Here is an 18840-nt window from a genome sequence, read left to right on the forward strand (position 1 = left end):
AGGCAATAGCTCTTACTGAAGCCATTCTAAGCTGGCACCAGGCATGGATTCTGCGTGTGTGTGTAGACTGTCAGACATCTTAAACCATCATGACATCCCAGCTTGGCTTCCTGAACTCGTTAGGAACTCTCCTTTCTTCTCATATTAATATTGCCTGTCTATGACAGTGATTTTTGTTTCAAATCTATGAATTATTTTAGATTCGATTATAAAGCTGCCTATAAATGTGCTAGAGTGACAAAACCACTCTCTCCTGCTGTGCTACGATGTCAGGTTTGCAGGCATGTGCTTTGTCGGGCTGTGACGTAGGGTTCAGCCAGGAGTTGATAGACGGTCGGAAAAGCAAATTAAATGGTAGGAGGGACATCCCAGCTTCAAGTGGTGTCAGATTTCACATCCTACGTCACACAGGCGGAAGAGATATACTCCTGTGTCTGTGAGAACCATGGCTACCACTCAATGCAAGCCATTTCGATCTACGGTGTCCACAGATTGATAACTAAGTGCAAAATGTCAGTCGGTACCAGAACCACGCAGGTCCCCTAAACGGGACTTTACATCTAAGAGTTAATGTAGTGGTGCCTTGAAAAGCTCTGAGGTACAGTGCATTTGGAAAGTGTTCAGACCCCTTGACTTGTTCCACATTTTGTTACGTTACAGCCTTATTCTAAAATTGATTAAATATTATTTACACCCAATACCCCATAATGACAAAGCGAAAACAGGTTTTTAAAAATGTTAGCAAAAAAAAAAACGAAATACCTTATTTACATCAGTATTCAGACCCTGATATGAGATTCGAAATTGAGCTCAGGTGCATCCTGTTTCCATTGATCATCCTTGAGATGTTTCTACAACTGGATTGGAGTCCATCTGTGGTAAATTCTATTTATTGGACAGGGTCTGGAAAGGCACACACCTGTCTATATAAGGTCCCACAGTTGACAGTGCATGTCAGAGCAAAAACCAAGCCATGAGGTCGAAGGAATTGCCGTAGAGCTCTGAGACAGGATTGTGTCGAGGCACAGATCTGGGAAAGGGTTCCAAAAAAATTCTGCAATATTGAAGGTCCCCAAGAACACAGTGGCCTCCATCATTCTTAAATGGAAGAAGGTTGGAACCACCAAGACTCTTCCTAGAGCTGGCCTCCAGGCCAAAGTGAGCAATTGGGGGAGAAGGGCCTTGGTCAAGGAGGTAACCAAGAACCCAATGGTCACTCTGACAGAGCTCCAGAGTTCCTCTGTGGAGCTGGGAGAACCTTCAAGAAGGACAACCATCTCTGCAGCACTCCACCAATCAGGCCTTATAGCCCCATACCCAAGAAGACTTGAGGCTGTAGTCACTGCCAAAGGTGCTTCAACAAAGTACTGAGAAAAGGGTCTGAATGCTTATGTAAATGTGATATTTCAGTTTTATTTGTAGTAAATGTGCAAACATTTCTAAAAACCTGTTTTTGCTTTGTCATTATGGGGTATTGTGTGTAGATTGAGGGGGGGGGGGGGGGGAACAATTTTATCAATTTTAGAATAAGGCTGTAGCGTAACAAAATGTGGAAAACGTCAAGGGGTCTGAATACTTTCCAAATGCGCTGTATAATATTAAATATCTTGTTTCAATCAATACATGGCATGCCATATACTGTCGAATGTTAGCACATTTCCAACTAAAGGTGCTCTGAGTATTTTATTGCAACTATTGTCAGTTATTTTCCACACAGTATCTGTAATATGCCTAAAAGGGTTTTCAGTTTCTAAGGAAACACTGGCTCCTCGCTCAGCTAAATTAGGCATCCTTGTCATAATGAGTCCAGAAGTCTCCCTAGTGGGGGCTGAAATGGCACTAACTGTGGCTGTATTGAACATCTGAGACTATACTGAAGATAATGAGATGAGACCACGCACAGGCCTGCATGGTGGTGTGGCATTATGCTGCCAATTCATCAGTAGATTTAGTTTATGATACTGTCAGCTTTGTTTTTTTGTAATTACTAATCTATTGGGCAAAGTGAGTGAAATGATGCATGTTTGCTGTTAATCTGTAGATAATGATCAGGTTAGAAAAAAATACAGTACTCACCTGATTTCAAGAACTAGTGTTGGGACCCACTGGTATTGTGTTTGAGTCTCATTGAGTACTCCCTGCTCTCTATCAGGGGTTGGATTTCTTTCAATCACCCTGATGTCAGCATGAGGCAGGGCGAACTCTTGTTTTTATTCTGTTCACATGGACAGGATTGTTCTTACCGCAAGTCTCTGTCAGCAGAATTCCAAATGAATCGCACAAAAGCCAGGTTTCCAGAAAGGATTGGTTTACAGCACGTACAGACATTGAATCTCTCTCCCTGCACGGCAAGACTAGCAGCGGGAAATGGCAGCTAATACTAAAGTGTTCTAATATTAGATATAGATTAGATTTCCTCCCTAGCTTCAAGAATTACTACAATGTACCCGCTTCTTCCTTCACCTCCCCCATTTTGTCGGCTCTGGGTAGTAAATGGGTATAGGAGTTGAGATGAGGATATAGGAGTAGATAGTGGAGCAAGGAAGATAAAACAAAAAATGATCGACACTGATCACTTATCGCAGGCAGCTTGTTCATATCGTTCATTACGATAAGTAGCCTATACTAGAGAAATGTGAAGTTTGAAATGAAATAAGTTTGCTAATATGGGTGACTGTTAATGAGACAATTGATGGCTACAACCATCAAACTAGTAGTAGAAGTTGAAAGGATAAAAACAAAACAAAAATGGTGCACATTAATGTTCTAAACTTCTATTTATCGTTATCGCATCAATTCAGGCACGTTGTTTCAATATGGATATTGGTCCATATCGCCCAGCTTTAGTATATAGGCTCTAACATACTGTAGGAAGAGTGAAATACTATGGCATACTGTGTCTGTATTAAGCCTACATATGCGGCCTGGCTATTGCTTCAATGTCATTCACTAAGCTTAGAACTCTGCCTTTCATTCTACTTCATGTGTATATCTCTTAATTAAATCAGCAAAGTGCATTGAACTATTTACTTAGCTGCGCTCTATACTGAGTATACCAAACATTAGGAACACCTTCCTAATATTGAGTTGCCCTTTTTTTTTTGCCTCATGTTGACCCAGCAGCATTGCTGTTCTTGACACAAACCGGTGCGCCTGGCACCTACTACCCACACCCCGTTCAAAGGCACTTCAATCTTATGTCTTGCCCATTCACCCTCTGGCACACATAAACAATCCGTGTCTCAATTGTCTCAAGGCTTAAACATCATTCTTTAACCTGTCTCCTCCCCTTCATCTACACTGATTTGAAGTGGATTTAACAAGTGATCAATAAGGGATCATAGCTTTCACCTGGTCAGTCTGTCATGGAAAGAACAGGTGTCCTTAATTTTTTGGACACTGTGCATAACCACCAGAATGTAGGAAAATCCATACTGCAGGTTCTGTTTGGAAAGCTATGAAAGGGGTAGAGTGCATTGCTATAGCTAACTCTTTCATCTGCAACGTTTCGTGCTCATGACCCTCTCTGTTTTCTGCGGTAGCCTCTGGAGTGACGCCATTTACCCAATTTGAAGTAACAGTCATACCTTTTGACCTTATTCAATTTCAAACATTCTGTGGGGGAGGTCTCATTCTCACATATCAGATGATCTGAGAAAGTCCATCGAATTGTTAAAAACAGCAATGTTCTCCTCTCTTTCTTCATGGTTTTCCGGAAGCCGTTAAGTCTGACTTGTCTGTGTGGGACGAATAAGGCTTGTTGAACACTGAGATTAGAGACATGGATTCAGATATGTGGAACAAATGGGACCCTCTCATTATAGCTGTCCATAGAGAAATCTACCACAGCCGTGTTGGTCCCAGATTCTTTTATAAGATGGGGGCTCTGTGGGTCTGAGAACCCAAGCTCATTAACAAGTGCGTTCCACTGGGCAGTTTCATCCATTTTAAGTATATCAATTATTTCTCTCTCCTCTTGGTACCTCCCCTCTCATTCCCTGCTTGGATTAAAAATCACACAGTAAAACTCCCTAGAACTTCCACTTGTTTTATTTGTAGCTTTTATTGTCTGGCATATATGCATATACAGTGAGGGGAAAAAAGTATTTGATCCCCTGCTGATTTGGTACGTTTGCCCACTGACAAAGAAATGATCAGTCTATAATTTTAATGGTAGGTTTATTTGAACAGTGAGAGACAGAATAACAACAAAAAAATCCAGAAAAACACATGTAAAAAATGTAATAAATTGATTTGCATTTTAATGAGGAAAATAAGTATTTGACCCCCTCTCAATCAGAAAGATTTCTGGCTCACAGGTGTCTTTTATACAGGTAACGAGCTGAGATTAGGAGCACACATTCCAAACTCTCCACCATGGCCAAGACCAAAGAGCTCCAAGGATGTCAGGGACAAGATTGTAGACCTACACAAGGCTGGAATGGGCTACAAGACCATCGCCAAGCAGCTTGGTGAGAAGGTGACAACAGTTGGTGCGATTTATTCGCAAATGGAAGAAACACAAAATAACTGTCAATCTCCCTCGGCCTGGGGCTCCATGCAAGATCTCACCTCGTGGAGTTGCAATGATCATGAGAACGGTGAGGAATCAGCCCAGAACTACACGGGAGGATCTTGTCAATGATCTCAAGGCAGCTGGGATCATAGTCACCAAGAAAACAATTGGTAACACACTACGTTGTGAAGGACTGAAATCCTGCAGCGCCTGCAAGGTCCCCCTGCTCAAGAAAGCACATACACAGGCCCGTCTGAAGTTTACCAATGAACATCTGAATGATTCAGAGGAGAACTGGGTGAAAGTGTTGTGGTCAGATGAGACCAAAATGGAGCTCTTTGGCATCAACTCAACTCGCCGTGTTTGGAGGAGGAGGAATGCTGCCTATGACCCCAAGAACACCATCCCCACCATTGAACATGGAGGTGGAAACATTATGCTTTGGGGGTGTTTTTCTGCTGAGGGGACAGGACAACTTCACCGCATCAAAGGGACGATGGACGGGGCCATGTACTGTCAATTCTTGGGTGAGAACCTCCTTCCTTCAGCCAGGGCATTGAAAATGGGTCGTGGATGGGTATTCCAGCATGACAATGACCCAAAACACACGGCCAAGGCAACAAAGGAGTGGCTCAAGAAGAAGCACATTAAGGTCCTGGAGTGGCCTAGCCAGTCTCCAGACCATAATACCATAGAAAATCTGTGGAGGGAGCTGAAGGTTCGAGTTGCCAAACGTCAGCCTCGAAACCTTAATGACTTGGAGAAGATCTGCAAAGAGGAGTGGGACAAAATCCCTCCTGAGATGTGTGCAAACCTGGTGGCCAACTACAAGAAATGTCTGACCTCTGTGATTGCCAACAAGGGTTTTGCCAACAAGTACTAAGTCATGTTTTGCAGAGGGGTCAAATACTTATTTCCCTCATTAAAATGCAAATCAATTTATAACATTTTTGACATGCGTTTTTCTGGATTTTTTTGTTGTTATTCTGTCTCTCACTGTTCAAATAAACCTACCATTAAAATTATAGACTGATCATTTCTTTGTCAGTGGGCAAACGTACAAAATCAGCAGGGGATCAAATACTTTTTTCCCTCACTGTAGGTTACATTGTGTGAGGGAGATCCACAGGTTATTAGTGACACACACGAGCAGAGTGGTTCGGTCCTTACGATGCTCGCATTACTAGGGTTACCTTTCTGCCTGTCTCTGTAAACCTCAATATCCAGCTGCGTTTATCTTTCCCCTATTCCTTTAACCTACTCCTGCACCAGGCAGTTTGAGTTTTCTTATCTTATACTGCTTTAACCTTCCAGATATTTGTATCCCTCTGGCTTTCACTGTGAATACATTTTCATCCTATTATTTCTGTCCGCCCCCCAGCAGTATTGCTACTTTCCAGCTTCAGACTTAGTATTGTTGCTGATTTCATATAGGGGTGTGATTTTGGTGTGGTTTGGCAAGCTTTCTCCTCATGAAAGATGGCATCCAGTAATTGGATACACTAACATCGGTACTCATACATTACTGTGTATGGGGAATTTGTTTCTCCTCCTCACCATGTTAGTTCATCTATTTTATTGATTGCATTGCCAATGTCAACTGAAGCTATTGACATCGCACACAACTTGTGTGATGTTCCTATCTTACCCCCACTCACCATTTACATCTGTACCTTTTGATGTGTAAATTATTCGGTCAGTAAGACCTTTTTCAAGACAGCCGGTGCATCATTCATCGGGTTTCATATAGTCTTCACACAATTGGTTGATTTGCTTATTGAATCCAACACCTGAGGTATTTGAAGTAACAGTGTATTTTGTCCCGTTGTGTTTGTCCCAGGAGCAGAAGTCAGGTGAGGAGGATGAGAATGATGAAGAGGAGGTGGTAGCGTACCTGGACGGTGCCGATGGAGAGGAGTTTGACCCCAGCACGCTGCCCGACCCGGACAAACTATGCTCCGACTCAGAGGAAGAAGATGACCAGAGCAGGTAAAAACTATAGGCTACTGTACCAGCTAGTTTTTAGGCTGAAACTGAATGTATGATAGACTAAAGGCTCCAGCCAGAGCATTTAAAATCACTTGACAATGCAGCCCCTACCCATAAGGATTTTGTGACTAGTAGATCTGAAAGAACAGGCATCAATTCGACCAAGCCTAGATGTCTGGAATTCACTGTTACATGTCCAATCTTTTCAAAGCTACCAGACAGAATCGAGAAGCCATGGGCTTGTGATCCAGCAATGGTCTGACATTTCTCAAGAAATCCATATTGGAAAACAACGAGCTGCGCAGCGTTATAGGACCGGCAGTCTGTTGTAGCGGGGGTTGTTTCTATCGAGCATTCCTAGATTCATTAGATTTGCAGCGCTGTATCCCTGCTCGTCTGCCTGGGGTTATTGGGATTCGAGGTGTAATTGCCTCCAGAGCAGAACTATACCCTTTCCAGGAGGGAGGACTCCCTTTGTAGCCCGCTGGCCGAGGCATTGATCGTGGGGTGTGTGGCAGCTAGGCTATAAAGTGTGTAGTTAGAGGCAGATTAAAAGTGGCAGCCGAGGGTGAAGGGCAACGTGGCCTCTCGCTACAGGGCAATGCACCAAGGATTTAAAGGCAGAGAGTCAGGCAGTACGAGGCTTCTGGTTTTCTGCTCCACATCTTCCTCTCTTTTCTCGAGGTCTTAGGTGTCTGCTACGTTGTATTGTCTTTGTGCTCTCGCGCTCTGACTTGATTCTACTTACCTCTCTCTGGCCCTGTGCTGTTCGCTTCCTCACATACACTTCTTTCTCTCTCTCTGCCTCTTTCTCTCCCTCCGCCTGCATTTATTACCCCCTCCCTCTCCCCTTGTGTGTGAAGGAGCAGGTGATGTTCATTCCATCTCCTCCTCCTCCGTAAGCCCACTAGTCCAGAGGGCTGGAGGCGAGAGGAGATTTATGCATCGCTCCACTCCCCCGGCGTTCACTGCATGACTACGCTGGCCCGTTACCACGGAGATCTACCACTAGCCTGCCTGCCTGCCTCTCTCCTCGGGACACTGGTTTATACCAAGGAGGGGTTTCTCAGAACACCACTTATTTATCACCCTAACCTTGACACCTTCTACTGCACCCCCCTCCTCTCTCTCTCCCTCTCTCTCTTGCCTCCAGTGTATATTAACACCACCTCCTAGTGCCTTCCCCTGGCAGATTTCCACACACCACTACTATCTGTAAGAGAACCCTCCCTGTGCTGCTGGTTTATGGCCTGGCCATTGTTACAGCGCACCAAGGATATGCTGTACTGTCTATCCATTCCATGTCCCTGCTGAGTCCATCCATGCCTGTACTGGCCTATTCCTCTGGTTGACTGACTCCACTGCTCATATCCTGTGGTGATGATGAATGACAGTGTAATTGACAGTCTCCCTGGCTGACGTAATCACTGAGTCGTTTGATCGTGATCTCCAGGGCAACAGCCGGTGACATGATGAGTAGCAGCACTATCAGGTGTTTGGATGGTTTGATGTCCCCAGGACAGCTCTAAGGCCAATTGGCTTTAATTGGATATAGACAATCATTAGCATGCTACTCGCTAACCATAGGGGCGCAATTGATTGATGCACAGCCTTTAGCAGCCCATATTACCCTCGTTTCTGACACTGTGTTAATTATGTATCACCACCACCAAAATCAGAATCACGTTATTCGCCAAGTACAAAAATCAACTGTGCTAGTTTTTCAGGCTCTGGTCTTGTCCAATCTTGATTACAGTCTGGTAATATGGTCAAGTGCAGCAAAGAAAAACCTAGTAAAGCTGCAGCTGGCTCAAAACAGAGCAGCACGCTTTGCCCTTAACTGCACATACAGAACTAACATTGACAACATGCATGCCAGTCTTTCCTGGTTGAGGGTTGACGAGAGATTTAACTGCTTCTCTTCTAGTTTTTATTATAAATATTACTGACGAAAATTCCAGATTGTAGGCATAATCAAATAACATTGATTATGTGCACTGCACCCGGCCCGCCACAGGAGTCGCTTGTGCGCGATGGGACAAGAATACCCCTGCCGGCTAAACCCTGTCATCTCTCTTCACTCTCTCTCTATGCCGCTTTCCACACAGACTTAGCCCCACCCTCTGTCACTCAAGGAGCACATTTGTTGTTCCTCGACCAGGAGTCACTTGCGTTCAGTCTGCATGGTCAATGCAGCACATACAACAATGTTGATGACAACGATGCTGTTTTCACTTTGCTTCTTATTATAAATCCACTAGCGTTCTATAATTACATTTAGTTTGTGTTTCTTACATCTGCAAGCAGCTAGTTTGTCTTTTCTTAGGAAGTTGGGCCTAAATCTTGTTAGCCGCTAATGGTAATCGCTAGTTAGCTAGTTAGCTAGCTAATAAATGTACTGAGTCAGAGCAAACGTAATTAGCTATACAGCCTGATAATACCAGTGATGGTGTAGACCTAAATCAGCATGTTGTTTGTGCAACAGTATCTTCTAAATCAAAGAGGAATACGCGAAGCATGAATGTTAGCTACATACATTAGTGAAGAGAGAACATTCAATGTAGCCAAAGATTATAGGGTCCCCTAGGAAACACTTATCAACACTTTGGTTCCTAAAAAAAACAAAATAACACTTTGGTTCCTTACCTGTCACAGTAACTCATCCCTGGCATTTTCATTCATTGTCATGTCAAACAACACTGTATTCAAAGTGCCCACTATTAAATTCTAACTATAGAATTAGAATAATCATTCTATTTCCATGATTCCAACAGTTCACCAAAGTGTTTTGCGCTAAATCGCAAGTCAAATCGCAATTGCACCATTTGGTTAAAAATAAGGCCTAGATTGTTTCCCCATATCGTGCAGTGGCAGTGTGGAAATTCTCAAATGAGTGCTGGAAATGCAGAAACTTTTCCATAGCCTTTTTTGTTCATCTTTACCTAGGGGCCAATAATTCAGGAGAGCGCTGTATATTGTTTTATTTTAGATTTGTGTTTTATGTTTTTGTGTGGACCCCAGGTAGAAATAGCTGCTGTTTCGGCAAAAGCTAATGGAGATCCGAATAAACCAACCAATACACATACCCAGAATTTGACTTGGTGAATAGTTGCTGCCAGCAATAGACAATGTACAAACAGAATACAGAAACATAACCAACATACGGAATAAACTATATAAATACAGAAAACATAGAACTCTGGAGTATAAACTGATTTACAGTGAGGATATAAGGTGAGGCGAGTTACTTTTAACAGTAACCTTGCCAACCATAAACATGTAGGCAAGCGCATTCTCTTGACAGTCTTTCAGCTAGCCATAAAGAGGAGTAATTTAACCCAAAGTAAAAAAGGAAGGGGAAAACCAGTGGTACATTTGTCTTGCTTTGCTGTTTGTTAGTGCTGTCAGGGTGGTTCTCTCTAACCTTAGTCCATGGTGAACACAACCTGAGCCCAAATGAAGAACTTTGTTTGTAGAAAATCTGTTTGGTGCAGATAGTAAGAACATTAGATGTTGGGGAATCGTCCCACCTGATCGGAATTAATTATGTTTGCAACACAACTTAAGCCATGATTGACGTGAGGGCCATAACATATGAAACATTCCCTCTTATCAGTTGTTAACCCCATTCCTGTCTATATATTATATACCACCACATACAGTTATGTGTGGATCCACATGAGAAAAGCCTTAAATTATTCAACAGTTTCGTTTTTCAAATCCGTTTTGGAATACTGACAGTCCAAACAGCGAGTTACAAGTGACCAAATCAGACTTGTGTGTGTTCAGACAGCAGTCATTTGTTGACATGGCAACGATAGTTATTATCGTAATGACGGGTGTGTGCAGTGGTGTAGGCTGGGTGGTGGTGGTGTGCTCGTGCTTCCTATCACTCAGAAGTTATGTAGCAAACAAAGGTGACGACAACGCCTGCCATGGACATTTCCCAATGTAAGAGGCTTTTTTTTAAAGCCTCAAAGGATATGATGATCCAACTTTCAAAGAAATTGCATTTTATGGATAACAGTCTAAAAACCATTGGAGGGCAAATCACATTTGACCGTTCAGACACAAGTCACATGGCCAGGAATCAGATTTGTATTTGACTTCTCAAACCACTTACGAAGGTGGTTTGAATTGTGGCTTGAAATATCTGATTCCATGTGCTTTTTGGCTGTTCAGACTGCAGGAAAAAGAACAGATTCTAATTGGATATGCAAAAAAATACACTGCTCAAAAAAATAAAGGGAACACTTAAACAACACAATGTAACTCCAAGTCAATCACACTTCTGTGAAATCAAACTGTCCACTTAGGAAGCAACACTGATTGACAATACATTTCACATGCTGTTGTGCAAATGGAATAGACAACAGGTGGACATTATAGGCAATTAGCAAGACACCCCCAATAAAGGACTGGTTTTGCAGGTGGTGACCACAGACCACTTCTCAGTTCCTATGCTTCCTGGCTGATGTTTTGGTCACTTTTGAATGCTGGCGGTGCTTTCACTCTAGTGGTAGCATGAGACGGAGTCTACCACCCACACAAGTGGCTCAGGTAGTGCAGCTCATCCAGGATGGCACATCAATGCGAGCTGTGGCAAGAAGGTTTGCTGTGTCTGTCAGCGTAGTGTCCAGAGCATGGAGGCACTACCAGGTGACAGGCCAGTACATCAGGAGACGAGGAGGCCGTAGGAAGGCAACAACCCAGCAGCAGGACTGCTACCGCCGCCTTTGTGCAAGGAGGAGCACTGCCAGAGCCCTGCAAAATGACCTCCAGCAGGCCACAAATGTGCATGTGTCTGCTCAAACGGTCAGAAACAGACTCCATGAGGGTGGTATGAGGGCCCGACGTCCACAGGTGGGGGTTGTGCTTACAGCCCAACACCGTGCAGGACGTTTGGCATTTGCCAGAGAACACCAAGATTGGCAAATTCGCCACTGGCGCCCTGTGCTCTTCACAGATGAAAGCAGGTTCACACTGAGCACGTGACAGAGTCTGGAGACGCCGTGGAGAACGTTCTGCTGCCTGCAACATCCTCCAGCATGACCGGTTTGGCGGTTGGTCAGTCATGGTATGGGGTGGCATTTCTTTGGGGGGCCGCACAGCCCTCCATGTGCTCGCCAGAGGTAGCCTGACTGCCATTAGGTACCGAGATGAGATCCTCAGACCCCTTGTGAGACCATATGCTGGTGCGGTTGGCCCTGGGTTCCTCCTAATGCAAGACAATGCTAGACCTCATGTGGCTGGAGTGTGTCAGCAGTTCCTGCAAGAGGAAGGCATTGATGCTATGGACTGGCCCGCCCGTTCCCCAGACCTGAATCCAATTGAGCACATCTGGGACATCATGTCTCGCTCCATCCACCAACGCCACGTTGCACCACAGACTGTCCAGGAGTTGGCGGATGCTTTAGTCCAGGTCTGGGAGGAGATCCCTCAGGAGACCATCCGCCACCTCATCAGGAGCATGCCCAGGCGTTGTAGGGAGGTCATACAGGCACGTACGTGGAGGCCACACACACTACTGAGCCTCATTTTGACTTGTTTTAAGGACATTACATCAAAGTTGGATCAGCTTGTAGTGTGGTTTTCCACTTTAATTTTGAGGGTGACTCCAAATCCAGACCTCCATGGGTTGATAAATTTGATTTCCATTGATAATTTGTGTGTGATTTTGTTGTCAGCACATTCAACTATGTAAAGAAAAAAGTATTTAATAAGATTATTTCATTCATTCAGATCTAGGATGTGTTATTTTAGTGTTCCCTTTATTTTTTTGAGCAGTGTAGTATTTGAGTCACTTCAAACTGCCAATGTGAACACTGCTTAAGTGTTGATGATTTAACCAGAACGATTCTTTTAAATGCATTGAAACCAGTTAATAATGACTTATGTTCCAAGGCCATCAAAGTGCCTATGTAAAGCACTTTGTCTCTAAAACTTGTCCATCCAGTGTCTGCCTGCCAGCTAGTTTTCTAGGCTAGTTAAGGATACTATAGTTATGATTGTATGTTTCACATTGGATTTATTAATAACAAAACGGTAAGACTTGTGTAAGTGTTTTGAATTCTGGTGCCGCTGCGCACACAAGCTTGTTAGCTAGCTCTGGTCCAGGGCGTTGAGCTAGCCTCGGCGTTGAGCCAACTCTCTGACATTTAAAGTTACTCCATATTAGCCGCTCCTCCGTAGCTACACTGAACAAAAATATAAACACAACATGTAAAGTTGTTGGTCCCATGTTTCATGAGCTCAAATGAAAGATCCCAGAAATGTTCCATACGCTCACAAAATCTTTTTTCTCAGAAATGTTGTGCACAAATTTGTTTACATCCCTGTTAGTGAGCATTTCTCATTTTCCAAGATAATCCATCCACCTGACAGATGTGGCATATCAAGAAGCTGATTAAACAGCATGATCATTACACAGGTGCACCTTGCGCTGGGGACAAACGGTGGCAGATGGCAGACCGCGTGTATTGCGTCGTGTGGGCGAGTGGTTTGCTGATGTCGACGTTGTGAACAGTGTGCCCCATGGGGGAGGTTGGGTTATGGTATAGGCAGGCATAAGCTACGGACAACGAACACAATTGCATTTTATGGATGGCAATTTGAATGCACAGAGATACCGTGATGAGATCCTGAGGCCCATTGTTGTGCTATTCATGTTCCAGCATGATAATGTACGGCCCCATGTTGCAAGGATCTGTACACAATTCCTGGAAGCTGAAAATGTCCCAGTTCTTCCATGGCCTGCATACTCACCAGACATGTCACCCATTGAGCATGTTTGGGATGCTCTGTATCGACGTGTACAATGGCGTGTTCCAGTTCCCGCCAATATCCAGCAACTTCACACAGCCATTGAAGAGGAGTGGGACAACATTCCACAGGCCACAATCAACAGCCTGATCAACTCTATGCAAAGGAGATGTGTCTCGCTGCATGAGGCAAATGGTGGTCACACCAGATACTGACTGGTTTTCTGATCCACGCCCCTACCTTTTTTGAAGGTATCTGTGACCAACAGATGCATATTTGTATTCCCAGTCATGTGAAATCCATAGATTAGGGACTAATGAATTTATTTCAATTGACTGATTTCTTTAAATGAATTGTAACTCAGCAAAGTCTTTGAAATTGTTGCATGTTGCGTTTTATATTTTTGTTCAGTATAGATTAAAATTGCAAACATAACTTACTCTGATCAGGTGGGACCATTCCCCAACTTATCATGTTTTCACTATCTGCACCAAACAGATTTTCTACAAACTAAGTTCTTCATTTGGGCTCAGGTTGTGTTCACCATGGACTAAGGTTAGAGAGAACCACCCTGTCAGCACTAACAAACAGCAAAGCAAGACAAATGTACCACTGGTTTTCCCCTTCCTTTTTACTTTGGGTTAAATTACTCCTCTTTATGGCTAGCTGAAAGACTGTCAAGAGAATGCGCTTGCCTACATGTTTGTGGTTGGCAAGGTTACTTTAAAAGTAACTCATTAGAAATTAATTGGAGGAAAACAGGCGAAACGAGGAGGTACCATCTGAACTTATCCAACAACAAAAAAACACTTGTTTTAGTTTTCCGTTGCAAACCGTTTTCCTACTGTGTTCCTTAATGAATATGACCCCAATGGGGGTTCTGCATCCAAGGCAGCCAATTTGTATTCCTAGTGCTCACCACCCAGCCCCAGAGTTGTAGAGTGTCATGAATCGGAGGTGTAGATAATAGGAGAGACGACTCTATCAGCAATAACTGTGTTTCACTCTGCTTCCTGTTCACATGATAAAGCATTCCCCTCTCAATTGATCCACAACAATTGACTTCATCAAAGTTAAGTCGTGTTCCCAAAGTTTTAGACGTGTTTTTTTTGGCTAATTTTTTCAATTAATCCCATTATGCCATTGCTGGTGTCTGATCATCCTGACACAGAGTCCTGGAGATCTCTATAGAACTGCTTATTTCCACGCCATCTCACAACTTTGAATAAAGAGGGCCAGCTATCTCCCCTATCAGATAGATATGAGACGGATGCATCTTTCCATCCCTCTTAATTACAAAGAACCGTGAGCAGCCGAAAGCAATCAAACAGCTAGCAACATTGGAAGACTTTTAACCAAGGTACCTCCCAGGGTTGCGTTCCTCTTCCTCTCTTACACAGATCCCCATGAACCACGGTATCTCTCATAACACCTTTCAAAGCCCATCTCCATAGACCGACCCTCAATATAAACCGCACTCCCATTGATGTGAGCTAAACTGATTGTTAAAACCTTTTTCCTCTCTTTGTTTAAAGCCCTACTGCTGGGATGAGGAAGCGCAGCCACAGTGACTGCAGCGATGACTCTGGTGAGGAAGAAGAGGCAGCGGGAACCCGGAAGAGACCCAGGCAACAGGCAGCTGCCAAGCCCCTGGACACTGGCCTCTCTCTGGCTGAGGACGAAGAGCTGGTCCTGCATCTGCTGGGGAACCGGCGCTAGGGCTCGCGAAAGAGGACATTTACCGAACACTCTGTGTTATGGAGCATCCTCTTCAATGTCTTGTTGTCCTGTTATTATTTGGGGATGTTCCCAACTATTTTGGGAACATTAGAGATTTTCCAAACTGTCAAATAAAACATACAATTTACAGTTACACGTGATTGTTTGGTATATAAAATGTAATTTAACATGGAAAACATTTGACAAGTGCTTTAGTTAGTACCTATCCAAATACTGTTTTACATTTCTTCTCAAGTGTTTCTCTTTGTTCTAAAATACCCTTTCAAGCACCCATCCGTTTTATGACTGAAAGTAATATCACACAGCCACTTCCTTGGCGTACGTGTTTCTCTGCATCTCGTTCCAGGTGATGTCTATTGTAATATAATGGCATGGAACGTGCTGCACCTTGACTGGAATTATTTGATTCTAGCTCGATACAGGGGCAACGCGACCACCATTCACTTGGTTAAAGCCTGAAGCCCACTTTCAGGTTTTTATTTTCACAGATGTAAATTACTTTGGCACATTCTAGAAGGAAATTAATGTATTATTCCTTCTACCCCCTGTGGTCTCACCAGAGGAGATCTGCTCCACACTACGAGGGAGGACTGTCAGGCTGACAGATGTACAATACGCAGACATGCTTGTCCCAGATCCCAAGACCACTATTTTCTGTCCCTTTCACTTTTTGTGTTAAATTTCCTCTTGCTGTCCCGATGGTACTCTTTCACTCTTGTTGCTCTCATCACACTGTTTTCCCCCATTACATCTCACTCCTCTCTCTCTCTGTTTGGTTCTCTAGCTCTCACTGGCTCTTTATGTTTCATCACATATATATTTTTTTCTCTCCACTTGTTCTATTCCCCCTCTCCCTCACTGCAGTTCCAGGTTTGAAAGTTGCCGCTTGTCTGGCTCTAAGACAATGCAGCCTCATATTACTTCAAACCACTGCCTTCTCTGCATGAAGCATAGAATGCTGCATCACTGGTTCAAAATAAACAACAGTAATGTAATACCTTCAAGTCCCAGTCGCCATCTGTGACCCATTACCTGTTATAGCTTTTCCCCACTTTTTTTTGGCTTAATCATTAATTTTTTATGCTCGGCTGTAGCGCCACTTGACTTGATAGAAAGGAAAGATCCATGTCATTGACGGTAATATCAAAATATGTATGACTAGAGTTCCAAAATTCCCATAAGATTCTCAGGTTTTCCAGAAGTCCTGGATGAAGGATTCCCAGATTTCCTGTTTATTCTTGATGACAGGAATATTCTAACCAGGATTTCTGGGAATTTTGGGGAAAGTTACCGGAATTTTGTAATCCTAGGTGTATGACAAAACCCAATGGAAATTGTGGGACCTCACAAAATGTGACTTCTGTGTGACATGTCATAATAGTATAGCTCTGCTATTACACTAATCCCACTACCTCTAGAGAGACCCCAGGCGTTTATTCTGAATAATGGGGCACAGTTCGCGACAGGGACTTCAAGGTATTCCATTACTTTTATTGGCATCGGTGGTGCAGCTTGTTATGCCTTTCACAGAGAAGGAAGTGGTTTCATGTCATCTGAGGCTCACCTGGGGCAGCTTTCAGACCTCCAGCTCCCAGCACATCATGTTCAAATATTACATGGGCGTAGGCCTTGCCCACGACTCCCCTGTGATTGACATAACTTACACTGAACAAAAAGATAAAAGCAATATGCAACAATATATAAAAAATTTTGTCATTTAGCAGACGCTCTTATCCAGAGCGACTTACAGTTAGTGAGTGCATAAATTTTTTTTTTTCATGCTATTCAAAGACTTTACTGAGTTACAGTTCATATAAGGAAATCAGTCCTAATCTATGGATTTCACATGACTGAGAATACAGATATGCATATGTTGGTCACAGATACCTTTAAAAAAGAAAGTAGGGGAGTGGATCAGAGAACCAGTCAGTATCTGATGTGACCACCATTTGCCTCATGCAGCGCGACATCTTCCTCGCATAGAGTGGATCAGGCTGTTGATTGTGGCTTGTGGAATGTTGTCCCACTCCTCTTCAATGGCTGTGCAAAGTTGCTGGATATTGGCGGGAACTGGAACACGCTGTCGTATACGTCGATCCAGAGCATCCCAAGCGGGCTCAATGGGTGACATGTCTGGTGAGTATGCAGTTCATGGAAGAACTGGGACATTTTCAGCTTCCAGGAATTGTGTACAGATCCTTGCAATATGGGGCTGTGCATTATCATGCTGAAACATGACGTGATGGCTATTACACGTGGTCTGCGGTTGTGAGGCCAGTTGGACATACAGCCAAGTTCTCTAAAATGCCAGAGGTGGCTTATGGTAGAGAAATGAACATCCAATTCTCTGGCAACAGCTCTGGTGGATATTCCTGCAGTCAGCATTCCAATTGTATGCTCCCTCAAAACTTGAGACATCTGTGGCGTTGTGTTGTGTGACACAACTGCACATTTTAGAGTGGCCTTTTATTGTCCTCAAGGTGCACCTGTGTAATGATCACGCTGTTTAATCAGCTTCTTGATATGCCTGTCAGGTGGATTGATTATCTTGACAAAGGAGAAATACTCACTAACATGGATATAAACAAATTTGTGCACAAGATTTTAGATAAATAATATTTTTGTGCGTATGGAACATTTCTGGGATCATTTATTTCATCTAATGAAACATGGGACCAACACTTTACATGTTGCGTTTATATTTTTGTTTAGTGTCATTTAGCAGATCCCGAATGCTGTAGAATGCCAGAATAGGATTTTTCATAATCTGTCCACAGCAGAGTGTATTTTTGTGTTTTGGACATTTGTTGTCTCCTCCTGTTACAGATTTTTGCTGTCACCATGACAACTGACCAATCCAATGGTTATATTAGTAGTTATGTATGAAAGATGTCTTTAAACCCACTTAGTTTCCCCCTTTCTGTAAAACCCATATGCACTCGTCTCACTCCCCCTTTAACATGTCAGTGGTCAGTGGGTGCCTCAGTTAACCAGGGGAGCTGCATTATCTTCACAGCGATTTTACAGTAATGTACTCTCAAAATAGAAAGTCAGCAAATCACTATTGTTGCTTCACTACTGAAAATGGCCTCCTATTGTAATTGTATCATTTTTGTGGAAAAGCTATCGAAAGATTTATGGTAATATCTACTCATAACAAGTGTGGAACAATCTTTAGTTTTATTTGAATATACCACTTAAGAGACCTGACCATTGCGAAGCCGTAAATCCCCTTTTCAATGCAGTCCGGGTTTTTTGTAACAACAGACTAGAAGGCGTAATGTTTAGATGCTACCCACTTATTAGAAGCGCATCTGGCTTTTTCCCTTTGCATAATATATGGTTTTACCATTTGTCTGTCCCCAATTTTGGGAATGAAGCAGATGGCCTTTTTGTGGCGTTGACTCCCCCTTTTGCTGTGCTCTGAGAGAGTGAGTAATCCAGGGAAGGCTGGATTACTGGGTTTTAGCGCAGAGTCCTCTGCCTGTCCTTTCCAACTAAATCTACATAATTAGAGAGGGGGAAAATGTAGACTGCAGAAGACAGAGCAGCGAAGTGAGTTTCTCCCACAATGACCTTATCAAACTTAGCCGGAGCATCAAACAGCCGGGCCCTGCTCACAGCAGTGACAAATGTAGCTGATGAAGTTTGTTTGTGTGCGATGGGGCCGGATGGAGGCAGTTCCTTAAATTTAAGTCATCCGTCAGTGCTGTGTGCCCTCTCCACTCGCCTCGCCATCCACTTTGCCCCAAAGTTTCCAACCTTTTCAGTCTTTATTTTCCTTCCTTTCTTTATGAGCAGAGTACAAGCTTGACCCTCTCCAATCCACTCAT

General features: G+C 43.4%; 1 protein-coding gene across 1 annotated transcript in view; it reads left to right on the forward strand.

The window, feature by feature from the left end:
* The window catches only part of LOC311142225 (putative ATP-dependent RNA helicase DDX10), a 116592-nt gene extending 101452 nt beyond the window's left edge, over window positions 1–15140 (forward strand). The window contains exons 17-18 of the mRNA XM_084177832.1: window positions 6357–6505; window positions 14803–15140. Of these exons, the coding sequence (XP_084033958.1) occupies window positions 6357–6505; window positions 14803–14986 (333 nt within the window). The 3' untranslated portion in view covers window positions 14987–15140. The remainder of the gene's footprint in view (window positions 1–6356; window positions 6506–14802) is intronic.
* The last annotated feature ends 3700 nt before the right edge of the window (window positions 15141–18840 follow it).

Source organism: Coregonus lavaretus (genome assembly GCF_964263955.1).
Source record: "Coregonus lavaretus genome assembly, chromosome: 15".
In the NCBI taxonomy this organism is placed as follows: domain Eukaryota; kingdom Metazoa; phylum Chordata; class Actinopteri; order Salmoniformes; family Salmonidae; genus Coregonus; species Coregonus lavaretus.